Source organism: Aptenodytes patagonicus, chromosome 14 (genome assembly GCF_965638725.1).
Source record: "Aptenodytes patagonicus chromosome 14, bAptPat1.pri.cur, whole genome shotgun sequence".
NCBI lineage: Eukaryota > Metazoa > Chordata > Aves > Sphenisciformes > Spheniscidae > Aptenodytes > Aptenodytes patagonicus.
In genome coordinates, this window is record NC_134962.1 from 11,714,149 (window position 1) to 11,737,267 (window position 23,119).

Consider the following 23,119-nt stretch of genomic DNA (forward strand, 5'->3'; position numbering starts at 1 on the left):
CCTTGCGTGCTCAGCCTCTGCTTGGGGGCTTAAAACCCTCTGCAAGTGTAAAGGTATTTCCTTAGGCAGCCTGGTGCTGTGTCGTGCTATCTTTAGGGCTCTTCTAAACCTCCCAAGGGGCTACTGAACTTTTCTAAGTCTACAAGCAGTGTTGGCCAGAGGCAGCCTGTGATAACGTAGCTTAAGTAGTGATAGCTCTCATCTGCTGATGACTGCAGTCCATATCACGGGCAGTTTGCTGGCTGGGTGCTGGAAGCCGGTCTGAGCTTTGCCTTTGCAGCAAGGAAAGCAGCGGAGGCTGGATGTGATGAGGGCCACTAAAGCCAAGGGGGACATTCTCCATGCCAGGAGATGGGATTTAAACACAGCTGTGGTATTTGAGCAGCTGCTGGCCTGCACAAGCTAGCCTGAATTTGTCTGGGTGGGCTTCAGCCCTCCTGCCTTAATACTCGGAGCTAATGAAAGCAGCAGGGATGAAGGGGGGATGAACGCAGCTGCCGGTGTGATGGACCGGCTCCTCTCGGGTGTCCGGAGCGACAGTGTGGCCACAGTGCTGTATCCCCTCCTCATCCCAGGCACTGCCCCCCGCCCTTGCTAACAGCCACAGCTGTGAGCAAAATGGCTGGGAAGCCAGTGCGGAACACGCACATACATCCTCCAGCCTTCTGCTGGCAAAGGTGTGCCTAAGGCATTGTTTAACCAAGTTAAGCAATTAATAGTTGCTACCTAAACTGTATTTTCTTTTAAAATGGAACCTTTTCTACTTTTAGTCCAAAACATGGCCCACAAGCCTGGGGTTAAAATTAGTTCCTTAAAACAGGAGTGGCTATTAGGGGAAATAACATCCAGCTGCTGCTCCTCAGCTCCCAGCGCTGGGTTTGCTTACGCCGGCAGCGCGGCTCTCGTGTCCCTTGGTGTTGCTGATCGCAGCCTGTGCATTTCTGCAGATTTCTGCTCCTCCCCGCCTGCTTCCCACATTTCATGGGCGTGTAAACAAATGGGATGGAGGAACGAACCATGCTTGGATGGGGCAAGCTCTTTGCTTTGGGAATCATCCTGCATTTTTAACATTAATTGCGATACTTTCCTCTGCCTCTGAAAGCCGCTCTGTGCTTCCCTCCCTCCCAGCCGCAATACCTGGCTCCCTGTGCGGCTCTTCCCAGAGCCTGCCAGCTCCAACCCATTCCCTCGCACCCCGAGGACACCCGGTTCATTGGGCCTCCTGGGAGATGGGTTATCCAAAATGCTCCAGCTAGGCTGACGCCAGCGGTCCGGGCACGAGGACTGGCTGTCACCCACCATCGGGGCAGGGATGACACGGGAGCTCTGCTGGGCTCGGAGCCGGTGCCTGGAGCTGGCTCACGGGGACCTGCAGTCGCTCTGGGAGCAGCCCAGCTGCTCCTGCTCCCCGGGGGCTGCTTGCACCGACCCACTGACCCGGCCCCAGCTCAGCCGATGCGCTGCACGAGCACAGGCACGCCCAGCTGCCGCGAAACAGAAAACCAGCCTCCAAAGCGGGTCGCTTAGGTCTTTAATAAAATATACAGTATGCATCCCATGCATAGATAGAAAATTAATTTACATGCTCTTTTAATTATTTGCATAATGCTTTTTAATTAATACATGTAATTTAGTCTTCACATTTTAATACATTTTGCTACTGGAATATTTATGGAGAGAAGGGGAAAATCCTTCCTTTATTCAAGTAACAGTGCAGTGGGAGCTGGTCAGAGCAGACGATGGAGCTCGCTGGTCCCAGGTCGCAGTAAGAATGAGCACAGAGCAGACCACAAACCATCAATACTGGAAGACTCGATGACACCAGGAGCGTGAGCACCCTCCCATCCCACACCACTGTCCCCTGGGGACCCCTCCCTGCGTCCCACTGGGGTTCAGAAAGGCTGGACCCACACAGGTATTGGTTTGTCTTTTCTTCCCCGTGACCAGCAGATCGCTACAGGCAGAGCCAGCACCGGCAACTGCGGCTGTGCCCAAAGCCAGCCAGGACAACCAGTGGCAAACACCACGATCCAGGTGCCTGGGGCCATCCTGCAGCCATCAACATATTTTTGAGCTGATTAGGTGATTGCAGGGTGCACATTTCCCCTGCTCGGAACAGGCATTGCTGGGTATATTCCTCTGCACAAAGGAGCTGCACGATTTCCAAACAGAGAACTGGGAGTCAAGGAAAAACTCTGTAGGGAGTTAATGCTGTGCTGGGAGCAGCCCCAAACGTGCTCAGCTGGGTGGGGGATCCGGGCGGGAAGGGGGCCCGGCACTCCGGGTGGACCTCTCTGCCCGGCTGTGCGGTGCTCAGGGGCTGCGGTGGTGAGGAGCAGTGCAAGGTCCCCGCTGCCCTGGCTCTCCCGCGGACGTGGGGGGTGTTCCCTCCCTGCAGAGGGAAGGTGAGTGCATTGGCACCAGGGGAGCTCAGCTCCCTGCGGGGACAGAGGTGGTGCCTGGGGCAGTGTGACCCCCCTCCTTAACAGCGCTCCTGCCCCTGCCTGGCCCCAAGGCAGGGAGGGACGAGGCAGCAGAGTGAAGCCGGGCTGGGGCTTGTGGCGAGGGGGACCAGGGCATGTACTGAACCCGGCTGGCTTTGGTCATCTCCTCCACCCCATCACGGGCTGTTGCAGCCCCTGGGCTCCCTGGCAGCTCTTCCCGCAGTGGAAATCACAAACATACGGCAATGACGGAGGCAGCTTCTCCATGCCCAGGAGCGTCCCCCCGTATCTGCTCCCTGACAGCCCTTTGCAGGGACTCTGCCTCCTCTCTGCCCCAGGGGCTGGGTGCCAGCGGCCGCAGAGACCAGCCACTTCTCTGAAACAAATGCCCCGCAGCATGGGAGCCCCATGGAGTGAAGGGCTTGGTGGGGAGAGCCCCACGGGGGGTGGCCCCTCGGTTCCCCCAGCTTGATCCCCTCCGGCTGCTCCTGCCTCAGAGGGCAGCAGCCCTTTTGCCTGGTCATCCCTGGCTGGTGTCCCCCCTGCCTGGGCAGTGCTCCCGGCTGTGCCGTGCTCCCGGCTGTACCACGCTCCCAGCACAGCACCCAGACCCAGATGCCTGGGGGTCCCGGCAGTGGCAGCGCAGGAGAGCGGTTAAACCCCACCTGCAGTGGAAGGAAGGTGAGGTCCAGTCGGTCCCACTGCAGGGGCTGGAGACAGTGGGGCTCACCCTGAGCTGCACACCACATCTCCTCCCACAGAGACTCATTTCCAACCCCCTTCCCCCCATGGCCAGCAGGGCAGCTGAGCCTTTCGAGGCTGTTTCCAGCTAGGGGTAGGACGAGGTTGGGGCTGGAGTTGATGCCGACCTAGCACAGGACCTGCAAGGGCAGCCAGCCTGGTCAGGGGCTGCCTCACCCTCAAGCTTTTTAACCTCACCCTGGACAACACAAAACCTCAGGGCAGAGGAAAATCCCCCTTCACACAGCCGGGGCAGTGCCTGATCAGAGGTCACCTGTATTTCTTTTTTTTCTCCCTCCCTTTCTGGCAGGGGTATGTCCAAGGCTGCAGCCTCCCTTTGCAGCCATGGGGGAGCAGGGCTGTCACTGGTGAAGGCTGAGACACGGCCCAGGCGGACCTGGCCGCTGCGTCCCAGGGGCTGGAAGCAGCCAGCACCCACTGGGCATCTCCTCCAACCCCTCCTGTCCTTCGCAGGGCAGGGGTGATGCCAGGCGCGGTGTGAGATGGGGAGAGCCTGGCTCCTCCGCCGTGTCCCGGTGCAACAGCCATGCCGTGCTCGTGGTGAGCAAGCAGGACCCGCGTGTGCCCCGGTGCCGTGGCATGGTGGGGTCAGGGTGTGGGGTGGGTGCCGGGGGTCAGACCACGGCGGTCGGGGCTGCCTCTGCCCAGGGAGGTCTCACTCAGAGCCTCCGAGTCTCGGTCACGGCTGGAAGTGCTCTCCACGTCCTCAGGGTCTTTCTTCCCACTGTTCCTCACAGCTGCCTCCAGCGCCTTCTGCTTGCGGTAGAAGTGGGAGAACTTGTTGAAGATGATGGTGATGGGCAGCGCCACGACCAGGATGCCCCCCAGGATGCAGCCCGAGGCGGCCAGCTTGCCCGCCACAGTGACGGGTACCACGTCGCCGTAGCCCACGGTGGTCATGCTGACCGTGCCCCACCACCAGCACGCCGGGATGGTGTCAAAGCCAACGTCTTCCTCCTTCTCAGCGGTGTAGGCTACGCCGGAGAAGACGGAGACCCCCACAGCCAGGTAGAGCAGCAGGATCCCCACCTCCCGGTAGCTGTGCTGGAAGGCAAAGCAGAGCAGTGGTCAGTGGGGGCCACCGCACCCGTCACATCCAGGACACTGGGATCCTGCAGAGCAAACACAGCCCTGTACGCAGACTCCCCGCACGCCTCCATCAGGGACCTCGGTGCCTCTATCAATCTCTGCCATGGGATGTCCCACTGCAGGGCTGGGCTGAGACAGGTCGGGGGGTGCGTGGGTGACCCACACCCGGAGCGAGTGGGCAGCCGGGAAATCAGCCCTGGCACCCACAGCCGCCCCTCTGCCCTCCACCAGCCTGCGAGGGGGAGGCAGCGCCGGAAGGGAAAGGGGACCGGTGCTTCCCAGCCAGGGTTCCCAGGCAGAGGCTACTCCCCTGCCTCGGGCACTCGCTCCGACCTGATCTTGGCTAACAATATTTAGATGCATTTCCCTTTTACCTTGGCAGGTCCCCAGAAACCACCTAATAGGCCGCCTCTAAGTGAAGCGGTTTGTATTTTCCCGAGACGCTGGTGATGTGCTCGCAGGGAGGACGTGCTCCTCTGCTGCAGGCTCAGCTCTAGCTCTTCATCCCTGGGCTCCCCGGCTGCCAGCGACCCCACAACCAGAGCCCCAGGGACTCACCTGCTCCCTCCCATACCCCAACACCATCTACAGTCCCAGGGTCCATTTAACCCTTCGTTACACACCTGGGTAGGAGGGAGCGGGGTGCTCCAGCTAGCAGAGTTCAGGAGGCTTTTGCTCTTACACGCCAGGGAGGGATATTGCACTCATGGGACACAGCTCCAGGGGAGGCAGAAACTACCCCCTGCCCCAGTTTCTGTCCCCTGTGGTCCCATTCCTGGGGACACTTGAACCCTGAGGTTCTCGATGACTTTAACCTGTGTTTGAGCTGGCTATAGGACACCAACAATCCTAAAGCAACACAAGGCAGCTCCCGGCTGGGCTCGCTGCGGCACGGCTGCTGCTGCTGTTGCTCAGCTGGGCTGGGCGGCAGCTCCGGTGGCCCTGCAACACCCCACACCAGGGTCAGCCTCCCATCCCTCCATCCCTCCCCCAGCACCCATGGGTGCAGGAGCCAGACTTGGGGGGTGGGGGGGGTGGGGGGGTGGGGGTGGGGGGGCGGGCGCGGATCTCTGCACTGCCTTGTTGCGGAAAGAAACCTGGGTGGAGGCAGCCAGCCCTGCCCCCTCTGTTCCAGCCACCAAATGAAATGGGGTTTCATGGCTACTAGAGGCAAAACTCTGGCTGATCCGGCTTGGGATCCAGCCCGGCAGCAAATTTCTCCTGGCTCAGTGCCCCAGCCCCAGGGCTGGGTGACAGGTTAGGGGTCGGCCATTGGCACCTGTGCAGCACCCAGCGAGCCCAGCGAGGGGTCTCTGGCAGCGTCTGCAGGACTGCCCGAGGGCAGAGGGGCTTGTTCCAGGGGGAGAGTTTTCTTGCAGAAACTACTGTTTCTGAGATAATTACATTTCCCTTCAGGTTTTGCTGCTTCTCTATGGGAGACTCAAAGTGAACCTCCGAGCTGACATGAATCCAAGCAGCCCTGGTCATCAGGTCAGTCCAGGGATCCATCCAACGTCAGTGTGGGCTGGTCTCAGCACCCACCCCCATGGGGTGCTGCACCCCCCAGTTTGCCAAGCCCCACCCCGAGGGGTCTGGGAGCCCCGGCGGGAACAGGGCCATGGGTCACCCAACCTCCCAGGTGGGTGCACGGGACCCAGGGGGACAGATTGACGGCAGCGGTGTGCAATGCTCCTTGAAGAAGCCATCATTTCTCTGGTTTCAAACTAAAACATTTTTGTTGCAATCTTTCTCTGGATATTCTTAATTTTTGAGCAAAATATAAGCCCGTGCCAAAAACCTGGGGTGGGAAAAGGCAGCGGGCAGTAAGGGGACAAGGCAGCAAGTGATGCCAGGAAGGGGACTGCCAGAGGACAAGCTGGGACCAAGCAAACTGCCATGAGCCAGCATTGGCACGTAGGTCAAATCTAGCACCCAGCTCCCACCCCTGCCCTGCAGCTGGTGAGGCGTGAGCCAAGAGCCCTGCACGCAGCGGGGACGGGGACCCCCAGCACAGCCTGCTCTTAAAGCCTCGCAGACTGGGAGGGGACCGCAGACCCCCCGTTTTCTGGCAGGGCCAGGCTAACCGCCCACCAGTGCCAAAGCCACTGCCGTCCTCACAGCATGGCTAGTCCACTCACTTTTTGATTGTCAGAAGTGAATTTCTTGGATGTTTCTGCTCACTGATCTGCCACCTTGCTCTTCATCTTTTGGGGAAAGGAAAGCAGAGCTCTGATCATGGAGGGGGGGTCCCAGTCTCCTGACAGCCAGAGAATGCTTTATTGGAGACCACATAATGACTAAACGAAACAACGTTTGAGCAAAGCAAACAGCAGAAGATGTAGGAAAAGAGTTTCCATGGTCAAGACGAGACATAAAGGAGGTGGATTCATGGCAGGGAGCGAGAAGACTTTGCTTAGACTGCTGGCAAAAGCTGCTCAGCTAATGCCAGTAATACCGAGGGGAAATAATCTCCTCCTCCTCCACCGTCGCCTGTGGCTGCAAATGCCCTATAGCAGCTCCAATGGAGCTCCTTGGGAAGGACAAACAGCTCAGAGTCACCGAGTTTCAAGGATGTATCACTTGGCCATCAAAGGCTTGCTCCTGGCTGGAGCTTCACAGCACGTCTGTAGGTCCCAGCTGGGGAGCAGGAGAGCTGAATAACCTTATACATTTTTAAAGAGTATCAGTTATGGCCCTGGGATGTGTTGGAGGGTGAAGGCGAGGGGGAAGTCAGGCAGCTCAATAGCCTGTACTTTAATTTACAAGCAGGGTCAGGGCTTGCAGCACAGGGGAGGCTGCAGGAATCTCCCAGCTGATCCTCAGGCACTGGCTGCCACCTATTTGCAGCCCTTTATCCTCAAAACGTGTGGTTCACTCCTTGATCCAGGGGCAGGCAGCCGCAGCTGGGGTTTGGGTGGGGGATGCAGTCTTAGCCGTGGTTCGGGTGGGGATGCAGTTTTAGCCATGGTTTGGGTGGAATGCAGTCTTAGCCGGGGTTTGGGTGGAATGCAGTCTTAGCCGGGGTTTGGGTGGGATGCAGTCTTAGCAAGCAGCCACCCTTGGGGGAGGCGATGCTGGGTAATAAAAAGCTCCAGGGAAACAGCCACCCCAGTAGCAGTCTCTTTGGGTTCCTGCCTTGGCAGGAGGTCTGCCTGCCCTTGGGGCAGGCATGGGCCATACAGAAGACAAATGAAATGGAAGAGCCCAGTTTGAGCCTGGCTGGAGATACCAGCATGGGGACCGAGCATGGAGATGGCCCGTGGTAGCAACAGCAGCGTGATGCATCTGCTGTCTGGGGACGTGAAGCTCCGGCTCTTCCAACCTATTTGTGTATTTAGGCCCCTAAGGGGACAGACAGCAACTCCTGTAGATCCCTGCAGATGCCTAAATTACTCAGTGCCTAACACCTATTGACTGCCAGTGGGAGACAGGCACCAAACCCGCACCTGGGAAGCTGCAATAATGGTAATGGATGTTGTGCACAGCAGGGAGGAAGAGCAGAGACGTGTGGGAAGCCTCTCCTCAAATTAAATAGACCCTGGATCAGGCCCCAAGCAATCTGAAGACGGTTCAGAGGTTATGATGCACAAATGACAGAAATCCCTCTGCTAGCACTTTCGTGGCAGGGGAACAATTACTCGGCTTGCCAGAGCCATCGCTCCCGCTTCCTGGCTGTCCTTTACTCCTCTGCTGCTGCTTTATGCTCTTGCAATAGGAAGTAAATTATGATTAACAAGACGTTGTAATTTATGTGCCCAGTAAATCACAACGCCAAGCTGCTGCGTCAGATTTGTGTCTTCGCTCATCTCCATTTACAGCTGGCTCCGGAGTCCCCGGGAAGCGGCACCTTCCAACACGTCACTCGGTAAATCAGCGGCTCGGCAGAGGCCGGAGCCGGGACGTTGCTGGCTCCCTGGATCTCGTCTGCTGCTTAATAACATGCAGATGAGTCCATCAGTCCCTGCTCTACTGCAACGTGTTGTTCACGCTTAAATGGAACACAGAAAGGGTTCAGGGAGCCCTTCCCACATGTACAATTTTATTTAAATTTTGCAGGCAGTGTTACATGGGTCTGTCACTTGCTAATTGCTCTTTCAAGGTGAGTGTTCAGAAGCATGTATGATGCAGGTAGGACTTCAGGCATCTTAATTTCAAATAATCCTCCCTGGGCCCCGTTTTCAGCAGGCTTTGAGGATGCCAGGAATTTTTTCCCCCCGTTTTTTCTGATGCTCTGTGGGATTTGCAGGATTAGTGCTGGGCTGGGCTGGTCCTGCTTCACAGCAGAAGTTGGCAGAAGACCTTTCCTACCGGCTATCCTCGTCCCCAGCCATGCTCGAGGGTTGCTTTTTCCCATGGCTCACCCACGGGAATGGGTCCAACCCTGGCAGCCAAGTCCTGCCGATGCCAGGACATCCCATGCCAGCCCTGCCACAGCTGCAGCAGTGAGAAACGGGGTGTCCCCAGCCGCAGGCGTGCCCGCTTCATCCCTGCGACGGCCCTTCAGTGGGACCAGCACCAGGAGCTGCGGCTCTGGCCCCTGCCAGGCGCTGAGTGGGAGGAGAGCACCCCTTTGGTTGAATTTCAAGCTCTGTTATGAAGATTGCTTTCCTCGGCCATTTGTTTGGCATAGCCTTTGTTTGAAGGAGGAAAAAGTACAGGGATATTTCATGAGCAGTGCTTGAAAACCAGTCTTCTGGTTTAAATGTGGGGACCAGAGGCGGTCCCACGAGGAGGGGAGATGCTTGCCCTGGCGACCCCCTCCCTGTGCCCAGCACAAGCCCTGTGTGTGGCGGGGCATCGGGAACGTGTGTCGCTCTGTGTCTTGGCAGGCTCGAGGATCGGCTTTAGGATTTCTCTTGATGTGGTTGCCAAGAATCAGAGACAATTAAAGGCTGAGTTTAATTGGCCTCTGCATCAGGCTGGATTTTCTGTGTAAGTGCAGGAGGTGAGGGGACAGTTTTACCCTCCCTAGATTCGGGCACGTGGCCCTCAGCACGAGGGGGATGGAGGAGGGAGGGATGGAGGAGGGAGGGATGGTGGGGGAGAGCTGAGAGCTGCACAGGGCACCGTGGGTGGTCCATGCTGCGCAGCCGAGCTGCAGCGATGGAGGCCTGGGCCGCAGCGCCGGGCTGGTGAGGATTTCATGATAGCTTCATGCTTTGACTCTTGTCACAGCTGATCTTGGTCTGTCTAAGGAGGCTGGGGATGCTGCAGAGGGGGTCTGGAGAGACGCAGCCTTGGGGCATGCCATGGAGGATGAGGACCTCCTCTCACCAAACCTGCAGGGGTGTCACCTCCCAGCACACCTGGACCCTGGTCCTTCACTGTCTCAGCATCTCCTCATACAGCTCTTCCTCCTGAGGACCGCATGGTCCTGGGGCCAGCTTCCCCCAGCCCTGCATGTCGTGCTTTCCCTGAGCCTCTCCAGCACACTGAGGGGCAGCTGCTGGTAGCCCAGGCTCTGCTGGGGACACGCACCCTGCCTTGGGCTGGTTGTCCCAGGCCCTGCAGCTAACCTTCTGCTTTTCTATTGCTGCTCTGCGCCACCCGTGGTTAACCATGTGCCAGTCCCAACCTCGTCATACCCTGGAGCATCCAAGTGTCAGCCCAGCTGGACCAGGATCTCTATGTCTCCCTAGATGGGCAGACACCAAGGGTTGGACGCTGGCTCCGGCCAGCTGGCAGCCTGCCCTTAGGAGGTTCCTCCTTCTCCCAGACTGGGGACAGGAGCAGCTCCGAGCCACACGCGCTGGTGCTGGTATACCCAGCAGCTGCTGGCTGGCCTGGTTCCTGCTCAGCAGGTCGCTCGCAGCCTGGCTAGGCACTGACCCACTTCTGGTGGGACATCACCATCCACCCATGCAGGGCTGAGTCTGTTCCAACACTGTGCAACGGGGCTTGCACACCATGGTGGGGAAGGGGTGGCTGAGTCCCTGGAAGCACCAGTTCTGCCTGAAGCAAAGTCTACAAGCAATGGGGTGAATTGCTGTTTGCTCCGAGTGTGTGTACAAAGAGGATTCATGCAGTGCTCCTCACGCTTGGTTGCTTTAGCAGACACACAAACCAACAGCCCAGCCCACCACCCCAAGCACGCTTGCCAGACACTACCCAGAGCTGGTAGCTCGCTGGGAATGGGAATGTTCACATCCCCCAGCCATACCAGAGGTCTCCTTCTTACCCATAGACTATAGGAGTAGATAAGGAGACAGAGAGCCAGTTTACCTTCAAGGTGGCCCCCAGCGACCTCAGTCCGGTGGAGTGCCGAGCCAGCTTCAGCACCCGGAATATCCTCATGAGCCGAAACACCTGCACGACCTTGCCTAGGTTGCCCAGCTCCGAGTCACTGCCCATGGTCACATCCACCAAGAGGGTGAAATAGAAGGGCAGCACCGAGACAATGTCAATCAGGTTCAGCGGGTGCTTGAAGAACTTCCTGGGGTTGGGGGAGAGCAGGAGGCGGGAAGACACTTCAAAGGTGAACCAGGAGATGCAGAAATACTCCAGCTTGTGCAGGATGGGTTCATCGAGCACGTTGCCATTCTCATCCACATCCTGGTACTCGGGCATGCTGTGGATGCACATGGTGGCTATGGAAACCAGCACCACGCTGATGGACACGAAGCTGAAGAGTTTGCTGGGAATGGAGTAGCCGGGGTTCTCCATGGTGAGCCAGAGGCGTTTGCGCACGTTGCCGCAGCACAGCGTGCTGTAGCGCAGCAGGTCGTGGTTGATGTCAGAGATCTCATCGGGGGACGTGTCCACACTGCTGACCTCACTCTCCTCATCCCAGTTGTGGTGCCGGCTCTCCAGCTTGCGCTCGTGGTAGCGGTAGCTGCAGCAGGAGTCCAGGAAGAACTCGTTGATGCCCCAGTACTCGATCTCCTGGCAGAAGGAGAAGACGCACAGCTCTTCCATGACGTGCAGCTTCCCCGTCTGGTAGAAGTGGAGCACGTAAAGGAAGAAGCCGGGGTTTCGGTCGAAGTAGAACTCCCTGGCGCTCACGTCGTAGTCATCGCAGAGCTGCAGGATGGACTCCTCTGAGTCGCAGGAGAGCAGGCGTCCCAGGCGGGTGTTGGGGAACTTGGAGAGGGCGCTGGAGCTGAGCCGCCTTCTCAGACCCCCCACGTTGATGTTGATAACGTCCTCCTCAAAACCGGGATCCCAGTAATTTAAGGTCTTGTTGACCATGATCAGCAGAGCGGGAGCTGGTTCCACCTGCGGGCGAGACACAGCGGGGCTGGAGGGGATGCAGGGCTCCCCCTGCTCCGGGTGCTCCTGGCAGGGAGAGGGCCAGAAGCACCCTGGGGAGTGAGGAGGGATGTTTGCATTTTGAAAAGTGAGGACCAGGGAGAAGGGAGGGGAGAGAAACAGCTTTGGAAAGTTGTTCTTTGGTGGTATGGAAGGGGAAGAAAAAAAAAAAGCCAATGATTTTTCCAGGTCAAACTTCTCTTTGCTTTTTTTTAACTTCTTAAAGTTTCTCCCTTTGCTAATGGCCTAAGGAAGGCAGTTTACTGCACCACCGGCACCTCATCCATGGGGCTTTCCTTGTTCAAACAGGTAATTAGCCACTGAAGAGAGGATTTATCCCCCAAAGAGGGGGGGATAAATTTTTCCCTGTGGAAGAAACAGATCTCACGCTGCCCTGTGCTCATCAAATCACTGCCGCAGTGATTCTGCCAAAGAGCTTTGTAGCCCGACTACTACGTTGCTAATTAGACCCAGTCAAAAAGTCCTTAGATGGTGCAATCTTCCAAGCAGCAAAGGCAGTTTTGCCAAAATCAAAGTGTTTTCACAGAAGGTGTCAGTTTTAGGGAGAATTTCAGTGGAAAAAGTGTCAAAACAATTCATCTGCCTGCTTTGTTTCCTCTTGTGTGTTCTGTCATGTAAAATATTAATATTATTTTTATAATGTTGAAACATAACAAAAACATGATTCAGAATCATTGATGACTCTGAATTAAAAACCTGTAAGTTGGGAGGGAAATAAAAATCAAAGTTTTGATTTCTGTTGTGTTTCAGGATTTTAGAAGTCTCGGGGAGCTGGGCTTTTCCATCCAGCAGAAATTCCATTTTCTAATGAGAAGCAGTTAAAGCATCTAACAAAGAGAAGCATTCCCACACCTTCAAACGCATTCACCCGTCTTGACCAGAAGCTTAGAATTAAAAGGCAAATAAAAAGGTTTGCGATCTTCCTGTGTCACCTTGAAATCAGACTTCTCCACCTACCTTATTCATCAAAACGCCTGGGGACGTGTGGAGCAGCCCCGTACCCACGCGGTTCCCCCGCTCCTGGCACGGGAGCGTCGGGTGTCCTCAGGAGGGACACTGCATTTGCTCTCTTGGTTGAGGAATTACATTTTTCCCCGTACATCAGCTACTTTGGAAAAAATCCCGCTATTAGGCGTGACTTGCTCCTGAGCTCTGCTCACACTTCCAGGGTCGCTGCTGGTACCAACACGACTTCTGCAGCCGCTGATGCTTTTGCCGCAGCGGTCACCGAGGCATTTGTGACCTCCAGACTAGCCTGTCTCTCATCTCAAAGGCTTCCCTCCCTGGTTTTAATCAGCCAGCTGCTTATTAGAAAAATCCCTCACCTTCTCTGTCTTGTGTCGCCCGCTGAAGTTTTCAAACTTTTAGGTGACGCAGGGACAGAGGCCACGGACAGGCAGCGGGAGATGAGGGAGAAGGCTGCAGCAGCCCCTGCCATGATGCCGAGGTGCCACCAGACCCCGCACAGGACAGTCCGGTCCAACAGCAGCCACCGAGGGCCAAGGCCAGGTCAGTGACACGAGGCGGGTCTCCCCCCCGCCCCAGGGAATCCCAGTTCCCCTGCAGACCCTATTGCACCCCAGCCCCGCATCGCTCACTGGACAACTCGGGGGGTTTATGAGGCAGACATCAAAGCAGGGGAAGGGCTCTGCATGTTTTCCAGTGTCTGAGAAATGCACCATAAAAGGTTTGTCAGACCGGGAGGGACCTGGGGGACATTTTCACATCTAAATCTGGAGGTCAGAGCAGAGCTGGAGAGGAACAGGTAGTGGAGTAATGGTTAGAAATAAACCCCAGAGGTATGTTTTTAAGCTGAGCAGGGCTGTGGGTGCAGCAAATGCCAGATTTGTGCGAAATAGCTTGGCAAAGGCATCTGCTAACTCCACTGCATCTCAGAGCCAGGGCTCCTTAAAGACACAGGCTTTGCACCACAAAGCCAGCGGTTCCCATTACACCATGTCTGGAGGAGGCACCGGCTTGTGATAAGCCTCAGAGCTTAATAGACTCATTGTCTTGCCTTTCAAAGGGGAGGGGAAAAAAAAAGAAGGATCAACTTTTTTAATGCTTAAGACAAAAGCAAGGGAGAAAAAGGGGTGTAAACACTCCTTTTCAGGAATAAATTGGAATTTCTGTGACAGATTAGCTTTTCCAGGGAAGACATGAGACAGCCCATCTGTGGGGTGGGGATGACTAATCCAGGTTCCTTCCAGAAGGATGCTCATGCATTCAGGCTACAAACACACACGGGGCCCGTGGGGGTGGGTCTGTGGGATCCAGCTTATCTCGCACCCGCCCTTATACAGCAGCCGCTCCAGGAGACCAGGCCAAATGTCACCAAAATCAAAGGAAAGGTGGTTTTGGGGCTGGGCTGGGGCACGGGGCAGCCCGGGTGGCTACCGGGGGCTGCGCTGGGACAGCAGGATAAGCCTAAAGCGATGCTCCAGCTCAGCAGGACCATCCCCAGCACATGGCCATGCTGTGCGGCTGCGGCTCTGGGTGAGACGTGCCAAACCCTAAGGGCCAGGAGGGAGCCGGCTCCCACCTCTCTCCCAGAGCAGAAAAAAAAAAGTGGGTGTCAGGACCCTGCAAGCCTTTGTACCTCAGGGAAATCCCTCCCTCCCTCCCTCCCTCCCTCCTGCGCAGGCAGCAGAGCGAGGAGCAGGGTCGCGAACTGTCTGAGATGCTCCTTTCTGATGTTCGCTTCTGAATAGAGCAAATTATTTCTGCCCACATACAGCTTTCATCTAGGAATCTAAAGCAGCAATTAATAGTTTTATAACTCTTTTGCCTACTTGTTTCACGACTAGCTAAGCTCAGCTTTAGAACAAAACTGAGGTTTGAACTAAGACCTGGTGTGATCTCCCCTGTTGGATCATTAAAGCATGCGCCTGTCTCACATTTGCAGGGGTATCTGCTGGGAAACAGAAGCTTACTTAGGAAGGTTGGGTGTTTTTTTTATTTAAAGCGCAACGGACAGAGAATACAAATGTGTCTGTCTGGAATAATGTGAATTTGCAAAATTTTCCTTTAGTTGGAGCAAAATTTCCATAAATGATTGGTAAAATAGAACAGATAAAGCCAGTCTCTTTCTGGTAAATTTTGAAATATATTGTAAGCTATTTTAAGGAGACAACCATCAGAATTACACAAGGCCAGTGTGAGCTGGATGTTGGGCGTTCAAATGAATATGTATCTTGTGGAGAAAAAAATCTCTGATATATGCATTTATGACAGTAAAAAAATATAAAAACAGATCAAGCATATCTGTAAGAAATGCTAGAAGAGTTTCCCTTGACAACGTATTTTTTTTCTTAAAGGCTTTCAAATGGAAGTTATGTATATTTATTCTAACTGGCAGAGGGGACCCAAGGGAGTGGGAAGGAAGATGCTAATAGACATTCAAGTGAGGATGCAGAAAGTGCAGGGAGTATTGCACACAGGGGCTTTTCCAACCAGGTACAATGGATTTAGATTAACAGTCCAAATAAAAAGCCCTGTACTTACAGCTCAGCGAGGCTTCCCAGCGGGGAGTCGTGTGGCTTGTCTCAAAGGAGCCATTAGAAATGCGTAGCGAAGGAGGAAACCCTTATCCTTTGCCTGTAGCCCAGTCCCAAACGCCCTGTCACCCCGGGCTTGTGACCCTGCACGTCCCAGGTGTGCAGGGCTGGTGGTTGCAAACTGCTGGAGAAGTCCTGCGCGGGATGCCCATGGGGCTGGGGTAGTGCTGGGGGTCCCCCGCTGAGTACCTGAGGGGGCGAGTGGGGCTGGCTGACCCCCCAGCTCCTGCAGGATGGTGTCCCCATCAGCCGTGCGCTGGGGCAGGACTGGGGAGACGCCTGCTTTCTGGTCACCCATCAGTGCCCCTGCAGAGACCCGTCCCCATCGCTGAACGTCCCTGTACCCATCGGCCTGAAGATGCTCAGGACCAAGCCCGCCCTTTGGCGGTGGGGGGGTTTGCCAGGCGGGCAGGGGGGAGCAGGGAAGGGGGATTCCCACTTCTGGCTGCTCCCTGCAGGCAGAGCATAAGCTGCTGCTGTACACTGAGAGGCCACCGAAATGCCTAGGGCTGGGGATGCAGATGACGAGGGGGACACTCCCTGCTCGCTTCGGGGTGCAGGAGGGGGTGATTACCAATAGCTCGGCTTTCTACTGCGAGCGGGCAGCCCAGCGCCTGCTGCAGATGATGCCCTGCCCTGTGCCAGCCTCCGCTCCCAGGTCCCATGCAGTGGGTGCACAGCTCTCCGGAGGGGACCCCCGCACCCTGCCCTGTTCCCTGGGGTGGAGGAGATGCAGCCCCCGTGGGGGGAAGGCTTCGGGGAGAGGGACTCTCCTACACCCGCCTGCAGAGGGACAGGGAGGAGTATCCCTGTGCCCCGTGCCCCAGCAGCATCCCGGGATGTGGGTGCTGGCACGGCGGTTCCCCGCTCATCCCGGTGTGCCGCTGCCCCCATCCCTGCTCACCCCCGCATGCCGCTGCCCCGGTTGCCCTCTCACCCCGGGATGCCGGTGCCCCGGGTGCCTGCCGCGCCCCAGGGTGATGATCCCTGCAATGCCCGGGGATGCCGGCACCCCGGGTTCCCGGGATGCCCGTGCCCCGGTCCCTGCTGTTCCCTGGGTTGCCGATCTCACGGTCCTCGCCGCGCCCCGGGATGCCGGTGCCCCGGGTCCCCGGGACGCCGGCGCCTGCAGCAACCCGCGATGCCGCTGCCTGCAGCGCCCCGGGATGCCGGTGCCCGCAGCGCCCCGGGATGCCGGTGCCCTGGGTCCCCGCCCCGCCCCGGGATGCCGCTGCCTGCAGCGCCCCGGCTGCCGGTGCCCCGGGTCCCCGCGATGCCGGTGCCTGCCGCACCCCGGGTGCCGGAGCCCGGCCCCGCGCCGCCGCTCACCTGCCTCGGCGCCGCCCCCGCCGCAGCGTGCGCGGCCGGCGCGGAGCCCTGCGGGGCCGGCGGCGGCGGCAGAAGCTCCGCGGGGCCGGAGGCGGGGTCCCGCCCGCCGCCCCTCCCGGGGGTGCCGCCCTCCGGCCCGCCCGCCCGGAGCCGCGGGGTGGGAGCGGGGAGGCGAGGCCGGTCCCCGGCGGCTGCGATGGGGCCGGAGCGGAGCGGTGTCCCCCGCCCCGGACCCTGGGGTGGCCCCTGAGCTCTGTGCAGGGGAGAGGGCTGGGGATGCCTGGGGTGGAGCCCACCCCGTTCCCCGTGGAAGCCCACCGGGACCACAAGACGGGGGACCTGATTTTGGCGAAACCGGCTGGTGGGTCGGCACAGCTCCGGTGCGAGGCAGGCGGTTTCCCCTGTGAAGGGGCTGGCAGTGGGACGGGAAACCTGGGCCAGGCGTGGGTACACCTGCCCCGATCGCCTTACCTGCTGGAAGCGCCCTTAGCAGCCGGGGTGGCCTGTGGGACGGCTGGTGGGAGCCGCGGTGGGGGCCTCGTCCAGCCCTGGCCTACCCCAGCTCTTTGCAAAGCCGCCCAAGTGGCGAGCGCTGCCCTTGGGGGGCTGAGCCCCCAGAGCTACGCGGGGTGCAGCATGCTGTTCCGTGCTGCGGGTGTTCAGGCCGAGCAGGGCCCCAGCAGCGGTGCCGCCCTGCGCTGGGCAGATGTTGCGCCTCTGCCCTCGCAGTCGCCCTCCATGTGTTCCAGCTCCATCTTCTTCTTGGGACAGGGGGTGCGTAAGGCACCAGGGCAGCCCCCTGGGAAAGAGCCCCCTTGGCTCGCTGAGCTTCCCACTGTCTCTTTAAAGGCGTGTTGGGAGGTGGGTGAAGGCAGAGAGTCCCAGGCATGGCACAACACTGCGTTTAAGGTCAGCGAGCTGCCGCCGCCACCCGGGGCCATCCCTGCACGGCCCAGGGACAGCTGCAAGCATACCAACTCCCCCAGAAGTCAGCTGCTGGAGCAGAGAGATGGGAAAGAGAGGATATGAGACCTTCCCGGGGTGATGGCCGGGGCTGCATGTCCACGCAGCGATGCCTCATTGCTCCGGCAGCTGGCATAGAGCAGCTGCGTCAGACAGGCGGCTCGCACGGGGTGAGACTTCACACCACCCTCCGCATCGGATCCCTCGGCTTGCTGATTCCAGCCCAAGGGGCTGGAGCCTGCGGGCGCTCACCCTTCTCTGGGCTTGCACGCGGCCGGCTGAGAGCTCTTTTTGGTGGCAAGCATCCTTCCCCCTGCCCACAAGCCCGCCTCCCACGGCCGGGTGTGCTGCCAGCCCCGTCCCTGCGCCAGGCAGCGCTTGCTGCTGCGGGGCCATCAGTGTGTTTCCATGTGTGTGATGTGTCAGACTGTGTGTGCCGTGTGCTTGTTTACATGGGAAGGAGGCAGCGGAGGGAGGGGGAAGGGACGACTTTGAGGGAGGCCTCAGAAAAGGAAAAAAAAACAAACCGAGGAGAAAAAAACCCAACTAAACCTGAGGGAAATTCCTCTGTTCTATGATATGAAGCAAAAAGCATTTATTTTTATGGCAATTAGGGATGGCTGAGCATCCCTGGAAGCTGCAAGATAAAGATGCCCAGCTTTGTCTGCTCTGGGCGCGTGCAGCAGATGCCTTCAGCCCAGCTCACAGCGGGTGCTGAGCCCCAGCAGGGTGCAGCCCACAGGGTGGGAGGAGGGCTGGCTCCCACATGGGGTTTTCTCCGCCTGTCACTGGCATCCTCTGACTGGGGTGAATTTTCTTTTCCCTTCTGAAAATATTTCTCAGCCAGCCATTTTTCAGGGAAGGAGACGTGCCTTGGGGCCCGTGCAGGCGCTGTGAGGGTGCCCGCTTCATCTGGCACTTTGTCTCTGCACTAGAGTCTTATTTATGCACCACCACAGGGTAGACCTGAGCCCTGTCCCCCAAAAAACCAGCTCTCCCAGGACCGGGAGGTTTGCTGAGTGTCCCCTGGGCCATGCGGAGGAGCTGAAGCGTGAGCGGGAAGCGAGGCAGGGACCTGCCGGGGCTCTGCCCATAATGCCCCCAGGCTGGAGGGGTCACCCTGAGAAGGGGCTGGGGAGACAGGGAGGGGAGACACCTCTGTGCTTCCTGCTGCAGCTCAAAGCCCTGGCTGGAAGCAGCTGCAGGAGAACAAAGTTCACCTCCCAGGCTGCAGATGCCCCATTTAGGCTTGTGCTGGCATCACAGCATCCTTCAGAGGGGACTTGGCTGCAGCATCAACGGTACTCGGGGTGAATTTTCCCTTTGCTGCACAAGCTCAGATGCAAAAGGCCTGACTCCCCCATTAGCCAACCAGAGCTTGTTGGCCTGACTTAGCGCTCACACCTGCAAGCCGTGGCAGGAAAGGGAGACTCCCATTTTAAGGCTCTTTCCCAGCAAATTGAGGTGCAAGAGCCCTTACTCGGTGCAGCCGGGTTTGCAGCCGCGCTGGGAGGGTGCAGCTCCCCATGGCACGGGCCAGCCCTGCGCCTCCGCCATGACTCCTGAACTAACTGGCAGTGTTGTGGAGATGGGAACAGGCAGAAAATCAGGTCAGCTGAAAATGCCCCGCCATCTCTTCCTTTCATGTCTCCCCCCATCTTCCTCTCTTGGGGAAGGAAGGTCTCCTCCCACCAAAGCCTGGGGGGGATTATGTCGATAACCACATGGCAAATCCTCCACGCGGGGACGGGGGGCAAAACCTCTTGCCGTGGTCTCTTCTGCAGTCTGGAAGCAAATCGCAGAGGCAGGGTGAGTCTGAAGCCAGCAGCCATTTTAGTACTGCAGTGAGTCATCCTGAAAGGCGCTCAGCTTGTGGCAGCTCCCTTCCTTTCTTCTTTCTGCCTTTTTTTTTTTTTTTAATAGCTGATGTAGCAATAAATTAAAAAAATAGGGGAAAATATATATGAATATAGCATGTCTGCAGAGCTCCTTTAATTAAAAGAAAAATCTTCAAGCACTTTTCAGCCCCTTGGACATCCATTGTGAAAGGCCGGAGCCGCTGGGTACCTGCCACGTGGGAGGGTGGGACAGAGCGGGGCGAGCACTGGTGCACCTGCGAGCACAGGGGGATCCGTGGAGCCGGCTGCTGATGGGGGCTGATTAATGCCGGCAACACGAACACAAAGCATTTCCCAAATAGTCCTTTCCAGAGGGAAAGAGCTAAATTAGGGCAGATGCAAAAGCCTGCTCTTGCATTTCTCAGTGGCAAAGATGTTTGGGCTTTCCTTAACTTACTCTTTTTTCCTGGTGGTTTTTGCGCTTACTGGTGTGTTTGTCCCCCCCCCGGCCTCCCGCGAGCTCTGGGAGGGGGTTGCTGCGGCTGGAGGGGTTTGGGCTTTTCCTTCCCGTGCCATCCGCTGTCCCCGTTCCCGTGCCATTGGCTGTCCCTGCGCAGCCTTGCCTCTCCCTGGAGCCAGCCCACGGGGTGGTGGGGAGGGAGAGCCAAGCCATGATGGCAGCATCCTCCGAGCAGGAGGGGAGTGGGAACCACGAGCTCTGGGTGTCCCATCCCTACAACCCCCATCTTCCTCCCAGAGCCACAGGGTGTCTGTAGGTGCTGTTGAAGGGGGGATATCAGCCTGCTCCATGCTGGAAATTATTTAACCAACCTCTTTCAGACCCTGGAGCCCTTGGATGCCCCCGCAGCATCCAGCCCCCTGCAGTAAGGTGACTGCGTTGCCATCCGTCTGCGACGGGCACGGGACAGGCTCTTGGTGTATTGCCTGGCGACAGCCCACGGCTCTGACAGCCTGAAACTTTTCTGGCTTGGAGTTTTACCGAGCCCACTGGGTGCCTAAGCCAGGAAAGATTAATGAACATTCGCTGAACTTGCTGGAGACCTTGGCTTGCGGTTGGGCTCCGAAGCTGTAACCAGAAACATGAGAAAACTTGGAGAGTCGTAACGCAGCGGTGGCTATTTTTTACATAGATGGGGAACCTCTGGAGAGGGAGCAGGGAGATGCTGCTGTGTAAGGTCAGGCACTTCAGAGCAATGATTTACTGTCTGAAGGGTTTCCACATGCCCCGAGGACATGCATTGCCTCCATCTTATAGCAACTCGCAATCTCCTGTGAGCTGCATCCCCTCCCTCCGCTCTGTCTCTGCCCCATGTTGTTTCACTGCCCTCCAACAGCCAGGACACATCCCCAAAATCAAATTCAAAAAAGCCAAGGGCCATTCCCAGGATCATCGTTAATCTGCTGGAGCGCCTCGGGCCAGGGCTTCCTGCAGGCCAGGCAGCCCTCTCCAGACCATTCCCAGCAGGGCTAGGAGCCGCCGCGGGCAGGGATGCTGCCAGAAGGGCAGGCAGCGCGGTGTTAGAGGAGAGGTTAATGGCGAAGGACTTGGTCTGTCCCCTGCCAACTGGCTTTGGTGCGAGAGTCAGCCCAGGCACATTTAGTTTACTAGTATAGACAAAGCCACAGCAACTAGTCACCGTACCCAGGATCACACAGGCCGCACAGGCTCACTGCTTGCTGTCTCCGCCAAGAGAGAAACAGGTGAAGATGGAAGCACAAATTTCATTGTAATTAAATCTTACAATATTGCAGGTCAAACCACACGAGTAACCAAGAGTGCAGCCGAACCTTTGACTCTGCACAGGCTCGTGCAGACACTTGCCCTGCACTTCGCTTTACATAACTGTGTATGGCCACAGCCATGGCCACGGCCACGGCCATGGCCACGGAGGGAGGACATGTGGTCCCTGACCCCCACTAGGCCTGGCCGGGCAGGATGGAGCCGGGAGCCTTGGGCACGGTGATGCCGCGCAGGCGGAAGCTGTGCCAGGACGGAGCTGAGTGCGGCTCGGCGAGGGCTGGGGGGACACAGCCAGCCCGGGCTCTTTGCTTGCACCGTGGGTGCCAAGCAGCCGAAAGTTTCACCCATACTGAAAATCCTGGCAACTCAGAGGCCTCCAAAAATAGCGCTGCCTTATAAATTAGTATTTAGTGATGATACAAGGAGACAAGTTGGAAATCAGCCTCTCTGTGCAATGAGAGGGTCAGGATAAAGGGAGATGCTGTTTCCCTGAGACGGTTGATCCTGCAGATACTTTTATCCCGTAGCAAACACAGGCGAGGGGCTGGCACCGGCAGGAGCAGGGGCAGCAAACCCGCCCTGGGGCTCTGCCTCTCCACCAGAGCTGGGGACAGAGAGTGGCTGCTGGGTTTGGGCCCCTTTGGTCCCTGCCCCGCTGTGATGACACAGCTGGAAATGTCAAGCCCAAACTATAAATTGCTGATGAATTGTCACTGTTATTACTTTGCAGGTGGAAGTGCCCGCTGGTTTGAGGCTCTCGGTGAGTGCCTGGCTCCCGTTGCAGGGCTGCCTCCAGCTACCTCTGCACTGGTGAGGGTGTGAGAGCAGAAGGCAATTACAGCTGGAGATTAACGGGGCACGGGCTGAGGGGGAGAGGCTCGCCCGTCTCTGGAAGGATGCTGTCTTTCAGGCTCCCTGCAGGAGGTTTTGGGAGTGCTGGAGGTGGTGAGAGGGGCTCTGGTGGTGGAGGGTCTTTGGGTCTTAAGGCTCTGAGGAATGCCAGGGGACCTGCTGGCTTCCAGCACCCTATGTCTGCCTCTCTCTCCTGCAGACATCATCCCTGTGTGGGCAGGACACCTTGGTCCAAGGAGGAGGACGTGGGGCTGATGGAACTACAGCTTCGTCGATCCACCCTGCAAGATGCTGGAGGGTTGGGGAGCGGGGTGGCGTGCCACCCCAGAGCTGCAGGGTGGCTCTGGGGGACCAGGCTGGCACAGGACCCGCTCGCTCCCCCCAGGTGCCCTCGGCAGCGGATCAGCCCTGCTGTGGTTCATGGCTGGTGACTCACTGCCGGCCCCAGGAAGGCTGCAGAGCCGTGGTAGGGGGAGCAGGGGTGTCTGACAGCTCCTCGGCCTCCTGATGGATATTACTCTGCTGCTGCATGGAGAATCACTGCATTCTTCATGTCAGAGCCCAGATTTTGCAACGCCAGCTATGGATTTTTCCCTGCCATACAGCTGGCCTGGCTGCTTGTCACTCTATTTTTGTAGTTTTGAGGGTTTTTTTACCAGGAGTCTTTGAGCAAGCGGCAGAGGAGCCACCAGGGATGCAGGGGCAGACCCAAGGATGAGAGCTCACTGGCTGAGCCTGGCTGGTTGGGAGAGGCACAGGCACTCGCTCCTGCAAAATGCACACAGGATCCCACACTGCATTGCCTCCTTCCACCAACATCGCTGTGGTGAAGGCACCCCTCACTCTTTCATTGATTTACAGAGTTCAGGGCTGGCCTTTTTAGGTAGGTTCAGGTACCAAGAGAGGACACATCTTCCTTTTTTCCAAAGTCTTGGAGCAGCGGAAGAAGCGTTTGCATCCCAAGAAAATACCCGTTGGTGGATAGCCTGTGCTGGGATGCAGCGTGGCATCCAGGCAGAAGCCCCGTTTGCCTCGGCCCTGGGAGGAGCCTCCCGATGACAGTTCAGGAAAACATTTTTCTATTTTTAGTGGCCGTAGTGCACAGAGCCAGGGAGCCAGTACGTGAGTCCCGAGCGCTGGCCCAGCCCCGTGCTGGAGACCGGGGCTAATGTGAAAAGCAGTTGTGCATCTTAGGATGCTCAGAGCAGCAGCGGGCTGCACTGGGCTCATGAACGTGATCGAGTCACAGGAGCT

The 23,119-nt window shown here is 57.6% G+C and overlaps 1 protein-coding gene across 4 annotated transcripts; it reads right to left on the reverse strand.

The window, feature by feature from the left end:
- Positions 1-1,514: 1,514 nt before the first annotated feature.
- On the reverse strand, positions 1,515-16,969 carry KCNS1 (potassium voltage-gated channel modifier subfamily S member 1). Of its 4 annotated transcripts, XM_076352159.1 has the most exons (4): positions 16,451-16,482; positions 15,069-15,347; positions 10,518-11,510; positions 1,515-4,250 (listed from the first exon to the last, which is right to left on the reverse strand). In XM_076352159.1, the coding sequence occupies exons 3-4, from the start codon at positions 11,481-11,483 to the stop codon at positions 3,795-3,797; spliced, it is 1,422 nt and encodes a 473-aa protein (XP_076208274.1). In that variant the 5' UTR covers positions 11,484-11,510; positions 15,069-15,347; positions 16,451-16,482; the 3' UTR covers positions 1,515-3,794. The 4 variants fall into 4 exon arrangements, with proteins under 4 accessions (XP_076208274.1, XP_076208277.1, XP_076208275.1 ...); XM_076352162.1 differs by lacking the exons at positions 15,069-15,347; positions 16,451-16,482 and adding an exon at positions 16,922-16,969; XM_076352160.1 differs by lacking the exon at positions 15,069-15,347 and having other exon boundaries at positions 16,451-16,484.
- Between the last annotated feature and the right edge of the window lie 6,150 nt (positions 16,970-23,119).

Bases quoted from the DNA above. Each gene is read 5' to 3' on its own strand.
- KCNS1 (XM_076352162.1), bottom strand. From the start codon at position 11,483: ATGGTCAACAAGACCTTAAATTACTGGGATCCCGGTTTTGAGGAGGAC. The intron at 4,251-10,517 runs GTAAACTGGCTC...TTTGCCTTCCAG, and splicing joins CGCTGGGGGCCACCTTGAAG to CACAGCTACCGGGAGGTGGG.